We start from the raw sequence: 21149 nt of genomic DNA, 5'->3' as shown, positions 1-21149 counted from the left end.
TACGGACTATCAGCATATGACTTAGGCGCAGTACTCACACAAGTGAAAAATGGTCAAGAAGCCACAGTTAAATGCGCCAGCCGCACATTGTCTACTGCTGAAAGAAACTACAGGCTATCAGCATATGACTTAGGCGCAGTACTCACACAAGTGAAAAATGGTCAAGAAGCCACAGTTAAATGCGCCAGCCGCACATTGTCTACTGCTGAAAGAAACTACAGACTATCAGCATATGACTTAGGCGCAGTACTCACACAAGTGAAAAATGGTCAAGAAGCCACAGTTAAATGCGCCAGCCGCACATTGTCTACTGCTGAAAGAAACTACAGACTATCAGCATATGACTTAGGCGCAGTACTCACACAAGTGAAAAATGGTCAAGAAGCCACAGTTAAATGCGCCAGCCGCACACATTGTCTACTGCTGAAAGAAACTACAGGCTATCAGCATATGACTTAGGCGCAGTACTCACACAAGTGAAAAATGGTCAAGAAGCCACAGTTAAATGCGCCAGCCACACATTGTCTACTGCTGAAAGAAACTACTCTGTTGGTGTTAGAAATAGAATTGACTTATGTTTGGGCATGCAAAAAAGTCAACACTTACAAATACATGTACATGTATCTGGCCTACAAACTCAAAACTTGAAGGGAAAACATCAGGTGAGACACAGTGAAAGGGAGAGACAAAAGCCAAATTGGATGCAAGATTAAGTTGTGTAATAAAGGCATTAAAATGCTTGCAGTGGTGAATCCACAAGTTCAGCAGGCAAAAGCTAATAAATTCAATTAATTGTGAATAAACTTCACCAGGTTTGACAAAATAACAGAAAATTCTAATGAAATTTAACTAAGCTAAATTACTTATGTGTCTAGCATGAAAGAAAAAATTAGTCTGATCTCGAGCTGTAGACCCTTAATAACATTATATAATTAGGTTTGTTTTGCAAATAATCACCGGAAGTAAATTAATATTTTGTGTTTGAGAATAGACTACGGTTGACCAGATACCGAAGATATGTGGGTAATTTCAGAAATTAGGGGTCCATTTTTTTTGTGTCCCTGTCACATCTGATATATTATTTTCCAAGAGTGATGAATTTATGCAAAATACCTGCTAAACAAATAGTAATAGTTTGAAATGAATTCCGGTGATATTTCCATGTCATATAACAGTTGAGATGTAACAGGGACATAAAAATGTCACACTTTTGGACGGCTCTTTTCTGGAATTACCGTTATGTATGTTAAGATTAATTTGAAAATGGTGTGAATCGTCTTTAATATGTGGAGGGAATATGTGATATTCATTGTTATGTTAGGCCACTTACAATTAATTCCTTGTTTATCATCACTGCCCTGACCCAGTTTTCCCTACCATCGTGAATTTTTGGATATTTCCAATTTTTTTCACAAATTTCCGGTGCTGTTCAACCTTGCAGATGTGTCTGCACCACTAAAATGGTCCTGTGTTTTTTAAATTCTGTAGTCTTGCCCTCAACCATGACCAATTGATTTGATCATGCTGATTTATGGAACACTCAAGTATTAAAATACTGTGCAAGAAAGGTATTTTTTACATTTGAAATATCTAATATCAAAGGTTCTCCCAGCCGAAAAATATAACTTTGAGTGATGATAGACAAGGAATTAATTTGAATCGGTCTTAAGTACTTCTTTACATTATTGGTTTGCACTGGCAGCCAACCCAAGTGTGTAAAAGGAGGAGTACAAGTGATTATATTTTGTTAAATTTAGTTCCACATATCAGAATAGATGTCTGCATTTCTTTCATTCTGTTTGTTTGGTTACATTCATTCCTTCATTTAAGTTCGCATAACCAACGGCCACACATGCATAAGTATGCATGCACCCTATAGGAAAACACATTGAACAGAAAGGTCAGAATGTTGGAAAATGTGAATTTTCATTTTCATGAAAGGACAAGCATCTTTGCCAAGTAATTTCTGCTAATCAACTGCTATGTTCATTCTGATTACTGGGTTCATCATTCAAACAAAGGTTTCCTTATTACATGAAGTTGTTACAAAGTAGTACTTTCTGCTGTTTTAAAATTGAAGAAACTTCTCATGCATTTATCTTGAAGTACTGTTTTCTTCAAAATCCATGTGTGTGTTTCTCCATGAAAACAGCAACATGTACATGTGGATTTTTGTCCCGATTTTCCACTTTACCAGATGCTTCAAAAATCATCAGAAGGCTTTGGAGGATTTTCGGAATTCAGGAACATATGTAACCTGGCCACAGTTACTTGATGTGGCTTGATGCCCATCGCCGCTGTCTTTCCGGACATTGAGAATTTTGTATGGTTTTAAGTGGGTCAGTGGTAAAAATTCTAATGGAGTTTTTGTGAATGCACCGTTATGCCTTTTTGCTCCACGTTTGTTTTCTACCTTCCCAGCCAGTTGGGGTTGCAATCTTAAGAGTGTGGATTTATCAGGGAACCAGCAGCTGACGAGTACCTGCATCCGCCATCTGACTGAGCTGTGTGGGCCAAGGTTAAGGAACCTGAATGTGGCTGCTACACGGGTAGGTCATATTCAAGTCCCAATGTTTTATTTTCTTATGTGATACTGCTGCTCCTCTTTCTATTGAAGACAGAAGGCTTTAGCTTAAAAGATGATATTCCTGTCCTCAGCACAGCACTATCATTAATAAAACACAAACAAACTTGTGTTTTACTTATGGTTTGATATCAGATATTGTGTTTTTTCCTCTGAGCTTTAATTGTGAATATCTTATATTGTAAATTACTGAAGCAGGGCTCCAGCAGTTATTTGTCAGAGTTGCCAAGTGATGATAACATTCATTTACAAACTTTGTTACAAAGTTTGGTTGTCATCCTTAGCAATTGGTGAGTAAAAATAAATGTATCCAGCTCCTTATTAAGAAAGTATGTGGCTACAAAAATATGTATTCTGCTAAAGCTTTGGGAGCTGTTTGAAATTTGCCAGCTGGAACCCTGATTAAGCTAATAATAAGAGAATCATATTTGAACAGTTATTTCCGTATGAATACATGAATATTTACATATTCTAATTCAATGTTCTTTTTTTCTTCCAGATGGATTGCACGATACTGTGGTTTCTGTCTGGCTACAGCCTCTCAACAGCAGTACAGTTGGCAGCAGAGGCAAACAAAGCCAATCTAGATAAGGATTCCTCAAAAGGAGAGACATTGTGTCAGCTGATAACAGAGTTCAGGCTGCTTCAGGAAAGACTCAAGAATCTCCAAGAAGAGGGAAGTCAGAGGCATCAAGAGATTAGGGAGGCAGAGGGAAGGAAGGTGCTAGAAAAAGGGGATGTGCACGATGATGGTGACATTGCTACTATGGTAGAGGATGTTGGAGCACTGGCAGCAGAAAAACAGGAGAAGATGAGAGAGGCTGGAGCAGGATGTCTGGAGAATTTTCAGAGAATAGAGGAAGAAAAAGTGACACCTGAAGATGAGGAAGATGCTGAGGAGATGGATGAGGAAGATCAGAGAGTGCAAGAAAAGGAATTGTCAGCTCATACTGGGGAAAAAGTACAGGCAAATTGTGATAAAGCTTGGGGATTTGAGAGACAAGGGTTTGACCTCAAAGAAATAGCACTGAAAATACAGGAAAATCAAGGGGACAGAAGTGGGAGTCTTGAGGTCCAGAGAATAACCAGTAATAAGACGGATAATGAGAATAAAAAAGGCAGCTTTGAAGGCAGCCAGAATAAAAAGATCCTACATGTACAGGATGGTTTAGGAGGGAATGTAGGGGAGATGACAGATGAGTCAGTTCAGCAACAGGATTATGGCAGAAATGGTTTAAATCTTGGTGGCACTAGAGATGCACATGGACCAGATTCTGAAATTGGACATTTTGTGAAAAGTGTCATTGAATACTCTTGTCAGAGGTTGAGGCATGAAAGAGATTCACAACTTTGCTCACACTCTCTTGAACAGCAAAGATTGGGCTGGAATGATGCTGCAAAGTTTGAACATAGTAAAACATCACCTCAAAAGGCTGGTCTTCTGGTCAGAGGAAGTGCACAAATTGAATTGGAAGAGCAGTGTCTTCATTGTAAGACACTACGAGGATCATACTATGAGAAAGGAGAAAGACTGGGTGATTTGGAGGACAGTGCAGGTGAAACAGGTTTAGTGAATGAGGGGGCCAAAAATGCTATATTAGGATCAATGCCTGAGGATTGCCCAAGCAATTCAGTGCCTGTCCAGCCAACAGATAGCTTATATACATTAACTTGGCCAAAGTTAGGCAATAATAGTGAGTGTTACATCTCAGATTTAGAAGCTGCAAGAAATCAAAGACCGTCAAAGTCCAGTATTGAATATTCCTTCAACAGGGATTCTTTACCCACTGCCAGTTTTCCAGATGATGCTTGTAAAACAAGACCAGCAGATTCAGTCAATGAGAATGATCTAAAGGTCTTGCAAGATACTTGTACCCTTGCAACTGGAGAAACCCTGGATGAGAAAAAGGCTGCAGTATGCCCATGGCATCGCCTGTACACACCGTGCCTAACAGCCCTAGATATGAGCATCATCGACTTTGATGCAACCTTGGTCATGACATGTCTGAAGGAGTTCTTTGTGGCAAATACACAGCTCCGAAAGCTGACCATTTGTTGGAAGGAACTGAGCGATACCATGCTTGAGATAATTGCTGCTGGAGGAGCTGAGCTACGATCTCTTTGCCTGGTGAGAACACTTTCAAGTTCATGTACTTTTACAGCAGTGTATATTCGCAGGTACATGTAAACGGGCAATTGTCATTCCACACCTCTGAATGAATAGTTCTGCCAGATCATTTTCTTTGGCACAGGTTAATGAAGCATGTTTTAGTTGCAAAGTACCGTCATCAATCTTACAAAATCTAATAAAACTTCTAGATAGATTTTCCAGATTGGTTTTTTTTTATTTGAAAAAAAATTAAAAATTGGATTTTGAAATTTAAATCAGATTTTTTTTATTCATATCGGCATAAGCACTTTGAAATGCCAGAGATCTAACTCCTGTGTCCTTCCTCTATAAGTAAACTCTGAAGTGGGCAATTTAAATGAAGTAAAATTATAAATTATTATAAATCCTTTGCATCAAATACACTCACTGAATCCAAAAAGTTGATTTAAATCAAAACAAGTGAACAGAATTGAACATAAAAGTCTTGCCAACCCAGATTTTGTGTAACACATGTGCACTCATACTTCTTTAATACTAGGAACTGGAAGGCTCACTGAGGGGGGATTTACTGTTTAAAATGTGCAAAACCTGCAAATATTTCCAATCAGTATGAAAGAAATTCAAACTTTTTTGCCTTTTTACCCCCAAAATTAAATATATTGATTTAAATCAGTGATTTTTTTTCAAAAAAAATCATTTTCATTTAAATCACGATTTAAATTAGTGATTTAAATTAAGGTGATTTAAATCAGACAACCTGTATATTTTAAAAGATCTAGGAGGGTTTGGATTAAGACAAACCTGCATTTGTTTTAAACATACTCTATCTGACCCACTCACAAAATTGTTAGTACATTTGTACCTCTTCAAAACTTGCAAGCAAGTTTCATAATGTTGCCTTGTCCTCCATGGTTCAACAGGTCGACTGTAGCAGCCTGACAAGTTTTGGAGTGGCAAACTTGCTTAGCAAATGTAGAAATTTACAACAACTTGATCTCCAAGGTAAGTGATCAACATGCATTCACCTTCCTTCACCCTGTGAGCTTTTGGGCATTAAAAGAGCAAACTGGAAGATAACTGATCACATGTACTGTTGGTTGTAGGTGTGTGCTATATTGCAGATGCAGCCTTGATGCCAGTCTTCATGCAAGGTAACACATGTAACCTTCACAGTTTGAAGCTCTCAGAGACAAACATCAGTGACTCCACTCTCGCCCGCATCGCAAAGTATCTAGGAGAGAAGGTATAATCTAAAATCCTTTAAATTTTTTTCATTCAGTTTTCCGAGTTGCATGATTTGATGTTATTATCCATGCATTCATATTCTAGCTGCCAATCCCCATCTTCATATTCCTCACAAAACACAATTTTTCAAGTTGTCCGTTTCTTTCTGAAAACAGTTTTGAGTGATGCGATCATTCGTGATTTTTCCAGCTTTGAATTCACATATACATGTAGCTCAATTTTTGCATTATTGGGCCAAGCCCTATTTGCTCCAATTGGCTTTATCACCTCGGCAACCAGTATCTTTGCCTCAACATTCCAAAGCCAGGCCAAAGTTACAAGGTATTATCTGATAAATGATACCAACATACACAAACAGTGCAATTCCTGCCTGTAACTACAAAGCTTTCTGCTGACCAAATATTACTGTACATGATTTTTGAAGTGTGAAAATTCTGAGAAGGGGAGAGTATTTGTCAAATGTCAGTCTGGTTTTTGGGGGTATTCAGTCAAATGTCAGTCTGGTTTTTGAGGGTATTCAGTCAAATGTCAGTCTGGTTTTTGGGGGTATTCAGTCACATATTTTGAGCATCCAGAAGCTGCAGGATTAAATGATTAATCTTTTCAGATCACGACTTTAGAAATTTCCTGGTGCGAAGAGATCAGTGACCAGGGGCTGGCAGAGATTGCTAAACACTGCACTGCCTTAGAAACACTGACACTTCGCCAGTGCTCCATGCCAGCAAACACCCTCATGTCCCTAGCTTGGAACTGTACTGGTCTGGTCTTTCTCAACATGTCTGGCGTGGAGAACTTGACAGATGGGGTGGCCCAAGCTATGATGCCCAATCTGAGACACTTGAAAAACCTGGACATCAGCTGGAATTCAGGTAAGTTCATCTCTGTGTTTTTATGAGAAGAAGAATTTTCAGGATTTTTGAAATGCCTGTTTCTTTGAATGTGCATGTATAAAGTCATGCTCAGGTGGTTGATATCTTTAAGAAGAAAACCCATCTGTGTTCTCTTTTGTATAACTTATATTTTAAATTTGTAATTACATGTACTTGCTCTCTGCAGTTGACTCCAGTTGTTACAAATCCACAGACCCAGTTAAAATTTTCATTGTATCTGAAATTTGCTGTATGGTTTACCACATGTACAGATTCTATAAAATTTATGCATGCATTCATGCATATACATGTACGTAAATATGCATGATTTAATATTTTGAACATGCCCTCCTAGGGTATTGTGGTGGAAAACAGAAAGAGAGAGAGAGAGAGATGAAACAAATGGGGGTTCCTTTAAGAAACATCGATAGCGCTGCCACCAGGTAGAATAGTTAAAGCCTAAACCTCCGGAGTGCCGCCCCTCCAGTTTAGTAATTCACAATGGCGTATGTGGATCTGGGTCAAAATATATGACAAAATTTCTCTAAAATAGAACCAGGCGCAGAGAGAAAAGACTAAAATAAATGCAGTCAGAACTTCAGCAATTCAGAACGAATCAAGAACAATTCTTTAACTGTAAATCCACAATTCCAACCAAGTCAGCACTCCTGTTTACATTCTATATTTACAATCCTTGGAGCTATTTATAAATTGTCCTGCTTTTCCCCTCAATAATAATCCAGTGTGACAAAAATGAAGCTAAGCTCTTCAACATTCCAGTGTGCTGAGGGGAACACAGAAGGGAGATAAGTTGAACGCTGTGGTCTCAAGCAACCATGTCTCACCTGTCCTGGTCTCTGATTGAATCAAGTATCATTTAAACTTGTCCAATCAATCAATAGATGAATGACTGGGCATTGTTTAAGCCTCTATCATCTTCAAGTGCACAGACTCGCTATTGATAAAAACTTAACTTAGGTTAGTGTTGCCTGTAATCAAAAGAAAACACATAGGCCCCAGGCCTTTCTCAAATACAAACTCTAATGTTAGCCTCAGGCCAACTCACTTAAACTACAAAAACTCTAGGCCCCAGGCCTTTCTCAAATACAAACTTTAATGTTAGCCCTAGGCCAACACTAGGAACCCAGGCCTATGTCAAACATCAACTCTGGCCCAGGCCCATTCACTTAGGGAAGGGGACCATTTAGACCCGGTTTGAAAAGGCCCCCCCCCGGTAGCCCACGCGGTATAATGCCTAGGCCTACCAGTACTTGCAAACAATAGACCCCAGGATGGAGAAGTTCGAGATCAACAACCAGTCCAGCATCCCAGGCCGGTAGCCAGGCTGGTATGAAAGGGGTTTTTGCAACCGGGCGAGCTTACCTTTTCAAACCGGGTCTAAATGGTCGCCGGCCCTTAAGCTTTAGGCATTCAAGCCCTCTTCAAGGTCCTCCAAGGCATCCAGACTCTCTAGCCTGACTCCAAAATAAGTCTCTCATATGATCACCAACTCTAGTTCTTCCCCAACTAGGATTCCAGGTAATCGATTGAATGACTTACAGTGACAATGTGTTCTTAAGCTCCCCAGCTCCCCAGGCAAAAGCTCCCCAGCTCCCTAGGCAAAAGCTCCCCAGCTCCCTAGCTCCCCAGGCAAAAGCTCCCCAGCTCCCTAGCTCCCCAGGCAAAAGCTCCCCAGCTCCCTAGCTCCCCAGGCAAAAGCTCCCCAGCTCCCTAGCTCCCCAGGCAAAAGCTCCCCAGCTCCCTAGGCAAAAGCTCCCCAGCTTCTTGGTAAAAAACTCATTCTCAAACCAGTTCTCAATTCAGTGCTCTCTGATTCAGCTCCCCAACTCAAAATATAGTTAACACTATGACAAAAATCTCAACGATCCGGAATTCCTGTGAACAGCTCCCCTTTCCTATAACAGGTAAGGCCTACTAAATAACTCTTTTGCTCCCCAAAACTAATCAAACCATCAGTGATCAGCAGTACAATTGCTTACTCTTGGACGAATATCAACCAACTAGCCTCGATTCACACAAAATTTACCCTATTTTTACCTTTAAACTGCATGCCTTTTCCAGAATACTACACACACAAGTAGGCCGCGCCCACTTCTGAAGCTCACATTGAACAAATTCACAATAAGATTCCCTTAATTTGTCACATATTATTCCAGCAAAATCTTACTCAAAAGGCTGAGCTAATCTTCAAGAAATTCTATAACTTATCATTTTCTTTGCTTATGAATAAATTATACAGTAGTAACAAAAAACTCACTTATCAGGTGTGTTAACAACCCCAAATCCAATGTAAACAAATCCTAAGTTCATTAATAAAAGGACAGTGATGTCAATACCAATATTCATTTATCATTAATCAGTTTAAGAACACGCTGGATGACATTGACCTCAAACGGGCACTACTCCGAGAGAAGCCATCCATGCTTGATGAAGCTGTACAGATTGTTGTGGAGGCTGAAGTATGGTTCAAGATGGAGAAGGCTGGATGATCAAGGCAGTGAAATCTGCGGAGCCTGTGCAAACTGACAAGGTGGCAACAATGGTGTGCAAACTGTTGGAAATACAGTGCCGTGGCAAGGGAACAAAGAAGGCCGATGACTGGAAGCCAGGATGCTGGAAGTGTGGTAGCCTGGACCATTTCCAGGCCCAGTGCCCCCTCCTAAAGAACGACCAGCGTCCGTTATCAGCATCCGTTAAACCAGGTAAGGCCAGTCTTGGGGCCAGAAGCCCTGCCGTAGATGTCCAGCGGCCCAGTGTACCTAAAGTGCAGGCAGTCCCGCCGCCAGCGAAGGTAGCCTGGCCTGCTGGTGCAGGCAGTTCCACCGTTGGCACAGGTAGCCTTACCTCCGGCGCAGGCAGTCCCGCCTTTGAGACAGATAGCCTCACCGCCGGCGCAGGAAACCCTGCCACCCGCGTGGGCATCCTCGCCACAGATGCAGACAGCCCCACGGCCAACAAAGGCAGCCCCACCTACGGTGTTGACAGTCCCACCACCTCCCAGTGTTGCAACATGACCAACATCTTCTCATGAACTGGGACTCTATGTTAGAAGGGTGATTATGGACATGGCTGTGATTTTCCTGATTGACACTGGTGCATCAGAAAGTTTCATCTCCACCCACGTGAGTGATAATGCAGACCTGCCAACCTTTAGAATCGCAAAAGTGTATTCGGAGGTTCCAAAATGTGTATTTTTCAATAAAATGTGTATTTTCCCAAACAAACAGGAAAGACAAGCTTACAAGTACCTTTGCGTGACCACATAATATTTGAACTTTAATACTTACTCGTGCAGGCTTCAATAGACCTTATAATTTCCTGGTGTTGCTCACAGCAGTTGCTTTCGTGCATTTACGCAACAGTTCATTTTGGTGTGCACGTTACTTCCATAGCCTGGCTGTGGCTTGGGTGGATATTTTGTTTGTGAGAGAGTCTGACAGAACATAACATCTTTGAGAAAACCAGTTCTTACGAAGCACTTGTATCATTGGTTCATCTCTCTGAAGTTCTAAATTCAGATGGGTGAAGAGTGGTAATGTTTGTTTTAAAAACAAACAATAAAGTTTATTGCAGTCATCCAAAAGTGTTGCATTAATGTTTGCAGCTTTTAAGGTTTCTCTCTTGTCAGACTTTGGAATTGAGGCTGCATTACCAGTTGGTTTGGTAGTGGTTGATGTGGTGTTTTGCTTGCTTTTCTCTTCTCTTGAGGGGAACTGCTTCTTTCCTGGGACTGCAGCTGTACTCTTGGCCACAGGAGTTGATGTAGGTTTCTTCTTGGGGATTGTGTAGGCACCGATTGCCCTGGCAAAATCATTGCTGCTGCTCTGTGAACTGTGAACTGCAGAGCCCTTCCCAGCGCATGATGCTGTTGTAATGCTTGCACTCTCTTTGGTTTGCTTTGATTTCTGTGTTTATTTTGGTTGATTTGAATCGTCCTCTTTCTTTCTTTTTGCTGACCCATGACCAGCTTCCCGCTTGAAATATTCTAGCAATGCAGGCCCCTGTCCCAACAGTCTGTTCAAAGCTTTCTCAAGGGAGAGCAATCGGATGCACACATGTTTCAATATTTTGTGATTTGCAGTGCCACACACAGGCTCTGCACTCCTTTCAGTTCTTTGTGGCGCTTGGATGACTTCTCCAAAAAATAGTAGATGGAGATCAGTACATCAACTGGAGTGAAAGGCAAAGTTGAAGCTCCTTTTTCTGCTGGTAAGTGAAGACAGTGGCAGAGGCATCCAAGAACAAATCTATCTGGATTCTCCTTCCTCACAATTGCTGCTTCACCTGCATGAATGCCCATCATCACAGATGCGTTGTCTTCCATGGGATCTACTTTTCTTGCAAGGCTTTGTTGAGTAGTTGAAAACTGTTCTCCCCTGTTGACCTTTCTTCGGTAGTGGCGATCTCCAGTAACACATTCACAACTTTTTTCACTGTTTCATTGAAGTAGCGAACGACAATTGGATCTTGCTATCTTGCTGATAAGTCATTTAACTAGACACAGAAATGTCACAATCCCATCTTCATATACTGGAATTCCAATTGTCACTGTAGATTGATTCATGCTTTTACATGATTTACAAACCCATCAACATTTTGAACATTCATTCATTATGCATTTATGCATTAATTGTAATTGATTCACTGAAATAGAAATGTTGGCCCCAAAAGGCCTAGGCTGCAGCTACCCATCATTGCATGGCACTGAATTAAAATTCACAAAAAAAAAATTACCAACAACTTGCATGCATGGTAAGTAAAGCCTAAAAAAAACAACAATGGGTTAGCGTATTCCGACCTACCCAAAAAAATATCTCCGACCCTAGCGTTTTTATGGCTTTTTCTAAAAAAACTTTTGTAACCGCCCGACCCTAAAAATTATTGCTGACCCTAGAATTTTTTGGCTTTTGTTTTTATTTGTTTATGCATACTAAAAATGTTTGCATTGCAACAGATTGGAAAAAAAAATTTAAAAATTTGTGACCGACCTACCCTATTTTTCAGTGACCTGTTAGGCCTACGCCAACCCAACAATTTTTTTTAGGCCTAATTTTCCACAAAATTCTCTGATAATTCCAAATGCTAAAACAAATAACAGTTATGTGAGTTACTCACCTTTAGTCTGTTCACCTAGGGTTCGTGCAATAGCGGTAGTTTTTGTCCTACAACGAGCAAACTGGGATGCAATTTTGCTGTCTGGAAACATCGTCTTTACTGTGTCTGTGAAATCATCCGACAACGTGAATGGCAGAAGGGAAAATCTTTTGCATGCATATGAACCACGGAGGTGCAAGAACGTACTCTCCACAATGCATGCCAATCGGTTTGGTATGCGACGTTCCGATTGGTTGATACTTGCGCTACCAGGGGCATGTGTACATCACGTACACCAATCACGAACGGTCTACTTGACGAATTTGTGATCGAACCGTGTGACATGTGGCTTAGTCTTGCTCGCAGCCGCTTTAGCTATTTTAGCTTTGATTTCACACAGCGCCCTCTTTTTTTGCCGTGTCAAAATGATAAAAATCCGTTTTTTATGGTGATAAAAATGTACGGCCATATTTTCATCAATTTTTCGTACAAAATACGCTAAAATCATACTACTTGGCAGGTATGATAATGCCATCCTGGGACTGGACTTCTTGCAAGAAAACAAATGCCAGCTAGTCTGGCAGAGTGTCTCACTGTTGATAACTACAATACCCCTCTGCTGAAGTATCCACAGGTGCCTGCAGTCTGCTGGGTACAGATTACTGAGAATGTCGTTGTGCCACCTTCATCTCAAATGCTACTGGAGTGTCAAGTTGTCAGCGATGGAGGTGAGCTGCCAATATGGGGTGTGCTGTAGAATAGAGAGACAGTTGCCGAGAATCGTGAGATTCTCATGGCCAGTGCTCTTGTACATGTACATACCCAGGACAACCATGTACCAGTGAGACTCCTAAACCTATCGCCTGAAGCACTCATGCTCAGAAATGGGACTGCTGCTGCCATGCTGGAGCTGGTGGATAGTGTTGCAGAACTGGAACACAAAGAACAGAACAGACGGGAGACCAGGGAGAGTGAAGAGCTGGGGGTACCTGAACACCTGTCTTCACTGTTTGAGTTCAGCTACAGAGGGTTAAAGGTTGATGAGTGAGCTGGACTTGCAGCCTTATTGAGATGGTTCGGTGATGTGTTCTCTACTGGGATGGAGACATTGGCCGGACTAACCTGACCCAGCACCGCATTGGGACCGGGACAGCCCCACCCATTCAACAGAGACTGAGGAGAGTACCCTGTACCAAACAGGAGGTGGCAGACGAAAAAAATAGCCCAAATGCTCTTGCAGGGTGTCATTGAGACATTTGAGAGTCCATGGAGTTCACCACTTGTCCTGGTAAGAGAGAAGGACGGGTCTGTCCTAGTGTGCAGTGACTACTGAAGGCTGAAGGAAGTTACAGTGAAAGACACACAACTACTCCTGCACATAGAGGACAACCTTGACTCACTGGCAGGGTCCCAATTCTTCTCAACCTGGACCTTGCTTTTGGGTACTGGCAGGAAGAGGTACATGTAGCTGAGGAAGACAGGCTAAAAACTTAATTTCGTACGGGGTGAGGTGGGCTCTACCAGTTTGTTACCATGCCTTTTGGGTTGTGCAACGTGCCCTCCACTGTTGAGCGCTTGATGGAGCGTGTCCTCGCAGAGTTGCAATGGCACATGGCTGTGTTGTACATGTACCTTGATGCCATCATCGTATTTGGATGGGCATTTGATGAACACATGCAAAGATTTTGCCAAGTTTGCAGAGGCTTTGTGCAGCCAACCTAAAGTTGAAGCTCCTCGGTCATGTGGTATCACCTGCTGGGGTTGCTAGTGACCCTGGAAAGGTTTGTGCTGTGCGGAACTGGCCTTTGCTGGCCATTGTTGCTGATGTCTGAAGCTTTCTTGGACTGGTGTCTTACTACAGGTGGTTTATTTAGGGCTTCGCTCACATTGCTCGATCGGAGCAGGCAACTGACAGCATACAATGACTTGTTCAGATCAAAAGAGCACACCACGAACTTGCCGGGGCAGAGCAGTTTGCAAGCCCCCGCGGTACTTGCAGCAAGTCTATCCTTGCCCTAACATTATCGAGCCTGCAGAGGGCGCTAACAACCGTCGTCATACACACAGCAAGCTGGGACAGGAACAAACAGTGATGGAGCATCAAACAACATACAAGTGCACAGTTCCCAGACTACAGTCCACGTCATCTTACAATGAATGCAGGCACGAGAAAGCGGCACATGAAGAGCGATCTTTTTGTTGTGGACAATGCCCCCAGACCTACAGGCCGGTTGACTACCTGGCTCAACGTGCCAGATCCCATGAGGCAGCAGCCAGTGGAGGGGTGGCAGGTGAGGGAGCAGCTGTTGGGAGCGTTGCCGCACCAGCCCCGGTGAGGAGAATTTCTCTAGATAGATAGCCTTGATCAGCCTTGCCTTGGATGAGAGAATCATCAGATCTTCAAGGGTGGTGGTACAGGTCAGACCAGGTGGAGACAGCAGGCTAGAGTAGGTGCTCCCCAACAAGAAAGTTACAGCATGCAGAGGTGAAGACTTGGGAGGCCACTGCCTCTGATGACAGAGGAGTTATCTACTTTCACCAGGGAGACCAGGACGGAACCAGACGGCACCCTAGTATGCAAAGAAACTGAGGCTGTTGGATTCTAGGAACTGGGGGACATCTAGTGGAGAACATGGCACCGTGACAGCCTGGGAGAGGGGCCACAGTAGATGGCCCCCACTAGACCTGTCAAGCCGTAATGGACTTACTGTGGGTAGTCCTCGATGATTGTTGTGTGTTTGCTTGAATAAGGAACCAAATTGCAGCCTAAATCAACATTAACCAACATTCTCACAGACACCCTAGTTAAATTGATGGACACTAATTCAGACCAACTTCTGGACAGTGATTAGTGATAAGTTGTAATTCGATTTCGTCTTTTCTGATCATGCTCATTAAACCTTTCAAAATAATAATAAGAAGAAGATAGGTGTATTTTGCCCCTATTCAGGAGAATAGGCCATTTTTGGGAGGGGGCAGTGTAGGGGACAGTTTGTTTTCCATAGTTTACTAGTTGATGGCACCACCAGCTCCAGCAGCATGCACCTGGCCTGGGCCAGTCAGTGCTCTGGAAATAGTTAACTATAAATAGACTACTTCAATATGGAAGGGAAGGGTTTGGCCAGGTTCCAGGGCAAGGTTAAGTTGTTACAAAATGTATACTTTTCCACATAGTGTGTTTTTGTATGCTTAGAGGGTAACCAACTGTTTTGATTACAAACCTGTAAAATGCACCTTTGTGCCTCAGTAAACCTTATTTTCAACCTTGGTCTCACTATTTCAAAGGGTATTTTAATGCCTTTATGGTTTATATTCATGAGAAAAACTGAGAAGTCATTTCAGGAGGAAGCCTAAATGTTACACTGGTTTGTACACAAGTGCTGCGCTGTTGTAGATTTTACTGGACTAAGTTTTCCCTGCTTTGCTGATTCATTGCTGTTTATGTGCATAGCATTAAGAAACCATCTATCCCTCTTTCAGAAATGTTCTCATTTAGTAAACTCTGGGTTCACAATTTGAATAGAAATACCTATGCACTGAACCATGTCTTCCCTTGACTTCACAGCAACAGCACCCTCAGTTGTCCAGGAAAACATGGGTAATTTTAATTGTTTAAAAGTGTGCACTTCTTAATCCATTTAATAAAATAGGAGTGTGTAAGATGTTTCATTGATGAAAATTACTAAGATGCAGAAAAATTGTGCTCAAGAAAAATTTATTGCAGCTACACTTAAAAAAAATGAGTTGTGTTTTTAGAAGCATTGCGGCAGTAGGCCCATCTTGGGAGAATTCAAAAAGAAAAAACAAGTTTAGTTTTGGAGTTAAAATCCCTGAGTCAACTGTGTCCCCCTTTTCTAGTGTTGCGCTAAATTAGAGGACAAAAACCCAACTAGATTTACGCTACAATACTGACTACTAATGAGCATACCAGACGAAACTGTCCAAAGGTGTTATCAAAGTTATAAATTTCTATAATCCCATCAGAATTGACCAATTTACATGCAAAGAAGCTATAATTATTCCTAACAACTTTTAATATATTACATCAGTTTCTAGAAGTCTCTGTCGTCTAGAATTAATTGAAGAACTTCTAACCAATCCACAAGCTCTTAGTTACACTTGAATAGTTGCCATTTTGGATTGCACACCAAGCCTATTTATAGTACAGTTTACACAAACCTGGGCAGTTTTTAAATGTACAATTAAATAAACAAGTACAGTACTGAGATGGAATTATTGTTAAAAATGGACTCTCAAACATTGGATTTTAATAGACCTGAGCTCCTAAAGACGAAAATACAGGACTGCTAGAAGAGAAGGTGAGATTTGGGAAAGATAAAATAAAAAAAAAGAAAGTTTGTTGGCATTTTCGTCACAATATTGTTCATCAAATGTAGTGTGACTTTTTAATAATAAACCTTAACACATTTATTTATCTTAAAAAAATGAAAGTTGCTACGTTGAGTTATTAGACAAATGATATAAAAACACCAAGACAGTCCATCGTAATTCATGGCTGAGGTCAGTGATAACAAAGTCAAAGTAGCAATGGTGAGAATGCCATGACTGATGATCAACTAGCAAGTACTCTTTCTTACACAAATTGTGTCACAGATTTTTTTGTCCCTTTGTTTTGTATTGTTCAGTGTGTAACAAAAGTTTTCTTTTGGGCACATTGGTGGTGTTTGAAATTTCAAATAACCATTAGTGCACAATTGTCAGCTCATATAAACATTAATGCACTCCATGAAAACCTTGCCCGAGAGTGATACACTGATCTCTAAACTGTGCTTTGTGATTGGATGTGACATCTAGCAAAGCATACCCCATACAAGTGCACAAGGTCATTGACAGGTGCGTCAGTTACCAAAGTCCTTTGCGATATGAATAATTCAGTGTTTGCGCAATCAGTTCCTGGCAGGTTCCTAACTTAGCGCTTAATTATTATTGTAACTATTTTCAGAGATTTAGGCTGGGGTGAGTTTACTTTTTCTGAGAGGTTTAATGTAGCACCCTTTATATGTCATATTTATTTTTTGGACGAAATGGGGTTATGGTCTTGGGGATGTTTTGTAACTTTGGTCTTTCTTTTTCAAGTTATCTGAATGGATGAATGGGGCAGGTATTTAGTAATTTATCACGGGTTTGGGTTAAATAGCCCTATTTTTCAGAAGTTTAAAAATGGCAAAAGCCCTTTGTAAAATTGATCATTGCTTATGTAATTTCCCTGTAGCGTGTAATGCGCATGCAGCATGGGTAAGTGGAATGCGTCTCTGGTCTGGTCCGAGCCAATTTGGCTTATCAGACCGGTGTTTATCTCCAGTTTCCTTGGCATGAATTGAATGAGAATATTTATTTTCCCCCTGGATGGGATGCCAGTCCATTGCAGGTTGCTTCCCTAGCTAATGCCGGTACCCATTTATACTCCTGGGTGGAGAGAGGCAAGTAGGTATGAAGTGACTTGTCAAGGGCCACACCATACTACCAGCAGCTGGATTCAAGCCTCCAACCCTATGATTGGAAGCCACAGACCCTAACCACTTGGCCACATGCCCCCTGGAATATGTCACTGGAGCAAGACATTCAATGACTGGCTGTAGTTGGTAACCACAGCAGACGATTAGCAACTGTACACAGTCCAACAATTAAGTACCTTCACAGAAAAGATTCTACATCAGGCCATGATTAAATAATTAACATTAGAGACCTATTTGCAATGATGTGATCCAGTATTTGTGAACACTCATTATAAATGGGTCACCAACCATGCTTTTTATGCAACAGTCACAAAAACCTTGCACTGTAAAAGGAATTTGTACTATGCAATTTTGCTGCAACAGATTTTCTCCCCATAGGAACATGCATAGTTTTTCGCTGGGACCAAAGACATATTTTGTTATTTAACCAGAATTTTTGCCACAACCAAATTTGTCAGAAGGAAAGTCAACTGTATACTAAAAGGAATTATCAAAAAGGAATCCATCGATGACAAAGTGGTCATTTCTTCAAAATTCTTCCAATTTTCTGCAGATGTTGGTAAAGTTTGTGTCAACTGTAGCATTCTATCTAAGAAAGTATAAAGAAACTTACTAGTAACCAAGTGGACTTCTTCCTCCCAAACTTATTCTACTACAGACCTGACAGATGCAGCGATATCATCAGTGTTGTCTTGCTGTCCTCTTATAGTAGAGCTCTACTTGATGGGACTCAAACGCATAACAGAAAAGCCATTTATGCCCATCATATCAGGTGTGAAATCTTAAATATTTTTACAGAACTTTTATAATATCTGTGTGGAGATTTTTCCATCAGAATTAATGCAAAAATGCCACTGTTAGTGGAGGAGCCTCCCTGGTACACAGTAAATGTCAACACGTAATAGATGCACGCATTAACCAGTTAGGTAAGAGCAATCTCTTTTGGTTTCCACCTCCTCTATTGAATGCCTAATTCCCTCTCCTAAAGCTCAGGTTTCATATTCGATGTTGGTAACGTATCAGACCTACAGTAGGAGCCGTTTTTACAACACTGGTCTTTCAGTGTTTACAACAAATGAGAAGAATCCCATCCTTGGCTTTCTTTTGGCACCGTATTGATTCGTATTGAACCAGTATCCCCTATTTTCAAGATGTATTTTTGCGTTGGGGAGATGTTAATTTTGCCCTTACCCAACGTATATATTAATAAACACTGTATGCTCAGTGCTTGTCCGAGAGCTTGTGAAAAATATCACAAGCTTACTCGGGTGGGACTCAAACCCACGACCTCCTGCTTACTAATGCAGACAACTTAACCACTCGACCACCAAGCTTGCTGGGGTCGGCTGGCCGGTCCGAGTCAGGTGAAGCAGCGGGTACCGTGAACTATTTTCAAGATGTATTTTTTTTATATACATTTTTTTTTTTTACAAATACGTCTTGAAAAATCTTGAAGCCAGGCAAAGCCCAAGACTGAGATGAAGCCATTGATGAGTCATTTTAACCACTTGACAGTGGTATTATTTCATATCATACTTGTGCCAGGCTCAGCATTACATGTATTTACAGCTGGGACTACAAATGTTTTAAAACAAGATTACACAACCATAGTGCTTTTAAAAGTTGAACTTTTTTCAAAAATGCTGACCTTTGGTGGTCCAAGCTGTGGCCCACAGTGTCATGAGGGCTGAAAACATGCTGAACCTTGAAGGACTTCAGTTCATGTATTTGGAGCCTCTCTTCATGTACAAGTTCAACTGGAATCACTAAAGCATGGGAATGAGAATGGATGTCACCCAGCACTGCATACATAATTTACTGGAACATTTTATATATGCTTCAGAAATAGGAAATCCCAGCATGTGTATATGCCATCTGGTGTAAAGGTAAACCAGCCTAACTTTTTCTCTTTTCTGAACTCTCGCAGCCATTTCCTCCCCTTTTAGATTTGCAGAGTGTCAGAAATGGCTTACATGTAGCTAATTGTAAAATATTTTGCCCCAAATTTTCAAAATACGTGTACTAAAGTATTATGAGTGATATTTCTTGGAAGGACGATATCAGCCACAGAGGCCATAAACTCAAACAGTTCCCTATCCTTTATGATTCAATCCCTCAGAATTGGCAAAATGGCAGCGCTGTAAGAAGTTAATCAAACTGAAGATGACAGAAAGGACTCTTCTCCAGAGGAATGGTGTGGAGCAGTTGTCAAGCGATGAGGTACAGTCTTTATCCCCCTTGCTGAACCAAATTCATTTTGAACTCCAATTCTCTGTACCATCATTGCAAAAAGTGTGGTGCCAAGTGGACTCCATGCCCACTTTCTTACTACATATACAGTCGAACATGTATTTTAGTCTCAGTACTCAAGAAAGATCTCAGTTAACAACTGCAAAATGAAAGACAGTTACCATAGCTGTTGCCTTTTGATAATCAGCAAATGTGAAGAAGTGCAAGATGGACAACCCGTACATGTTAATCACTGATTCCAAAGGGTCTTCCATTTTTTTTCCAAACAGGAATACGAGGATTTATTTTCCCCAGTGAGGTCGACTTGCTATGCCCCATGTCTACGCACCCTTGAACTGCAGTACTGTGATCGAGTCAGTGATGATCTTCTGGCAGAGCTGGTGGCTATCTGCCTTGGTGCACTCTCCATTATTGACTACTATGGTATGCAGATCAAACCAAAGCTATTGAGATGGAACACACCCGATACCTAAGCAAACTTTGTCTGACTTACTCTGTGTTTCAGTAGAGATACTGAATATTTTCAGATTGTTTGAAAATTGATTATTGTTAGCAGCCTCACTTGACATTTTGTAGTGAATATCAAGCAGTGTGTGTTTCATTTATAAGTTTGTATAGGTTTTCTCAGTCAATTTTAGCAAATGAGCAGCCAATTTAGTTTTCTTGCATTCAAATTAAACCGATTTTGCTTCTCCAGTTTTTACTGTTTCAAACTCTGAATTCAAGCATTCGATTTTGTTTTGAGGCATTTCATTCCTTAAGCAGTGTGTTCAATTTAGCATTTTGTTCTTTCTCTTGATGCACAGTCGTTCAATAATAGCAGATCTAGAGATTTGTACTCATTTGTTTGATTTCAATTTTACAAGGCAATCAATTTCCCAAATGTGAACAAACAGACAACAAACTGATTGCACTAGACAACCGTTTCATATCTTCACTTCAGTAACGACTGTCACACTTTTTAACAATTTTATTTGGGCCTATTGGTCATTTTCCTTTTTTTAAATTTTTACTTTTTTGGGTGAGGGGGGCTAGTCCTTTTGGTTGACTGACCAAGACCTAATCCTTTGGGTTTATATTTGTGAAAAATTGAAGTTTGTTATTGTTTGGTTGCTTCTTTTTGTTAAATCCTGATTTCTTATTGTTTATGTTGTTTCTTTCTGTACCATCAATCTGTTGGCATGCCAGACATATCTTGGCATGGATATTTGGGTATGGTTATACCACCAGATGCGCTTCAATTTGGTGCTGGCATCAACACTCTCAATGGAAGCTTGTGTTTTAGATTGCACAAATGAAATAAAAGTTTGTCCAATATGCCTTGAAAAGATCCTGCAAATTGGGAAGCTGTTCTGTTGAATTGTTAAATTGAATGATTACTTTGTTCAATGGAATGACACAGCAGTACCTTTACTTTGTCACAGCAAAATGTTGTGCACTATGAAGTTAGTAAGTGTACAGATTACAAGCTTGTCAACAGAAGACGGCAAACACGTGAT

General features: G+C 40.9%; 1 protein-coding gene across 1 annotated transcript; it reads left to right on the top strand.

The window, feature by feature from the left end:
• Positions 1-2421: 2421 nt before the first annotated feature.
• LOC147794968 (uncharacterized) lies at positions 2422-20835 on the top strand (the record flags this gene model as incomplete). Its single annotated transcript, XM_087132389.1, has 8 exons — positions 2422-2549; positions 3084-4712; positions 5615-5696; positions 5798-5937; positions 6547-6808; positions 18059-18172; positions 19520-19620; positions 19920-20835. Coding segments are annotated over 8 exons (2660 nt in total), but the record flags the coding sequence as incomplete, so codon positions are not given.
• Between the last annotated feature and the right edge of the window lie 314 nt (positions 20836-21149).

Source organism: Acanthaster planci, unplaced genomic scaffold (genome assembly GCF_054643075.1).
Source record: "Acanthaster planci isolate LZ-2023a unplaced genomic scaffold, COTS_SCS Contig245, whole genome shotgun sequence".
NCBI lineage: Eukaryota > Metazoa > Echinodermata > Asteroidea > Valvatida > Acanthasteridae > Acanthaster > Acanthaster planci.
This window is presented reverse-complemented; position numbering and strand designations above follow the sequence as displayed.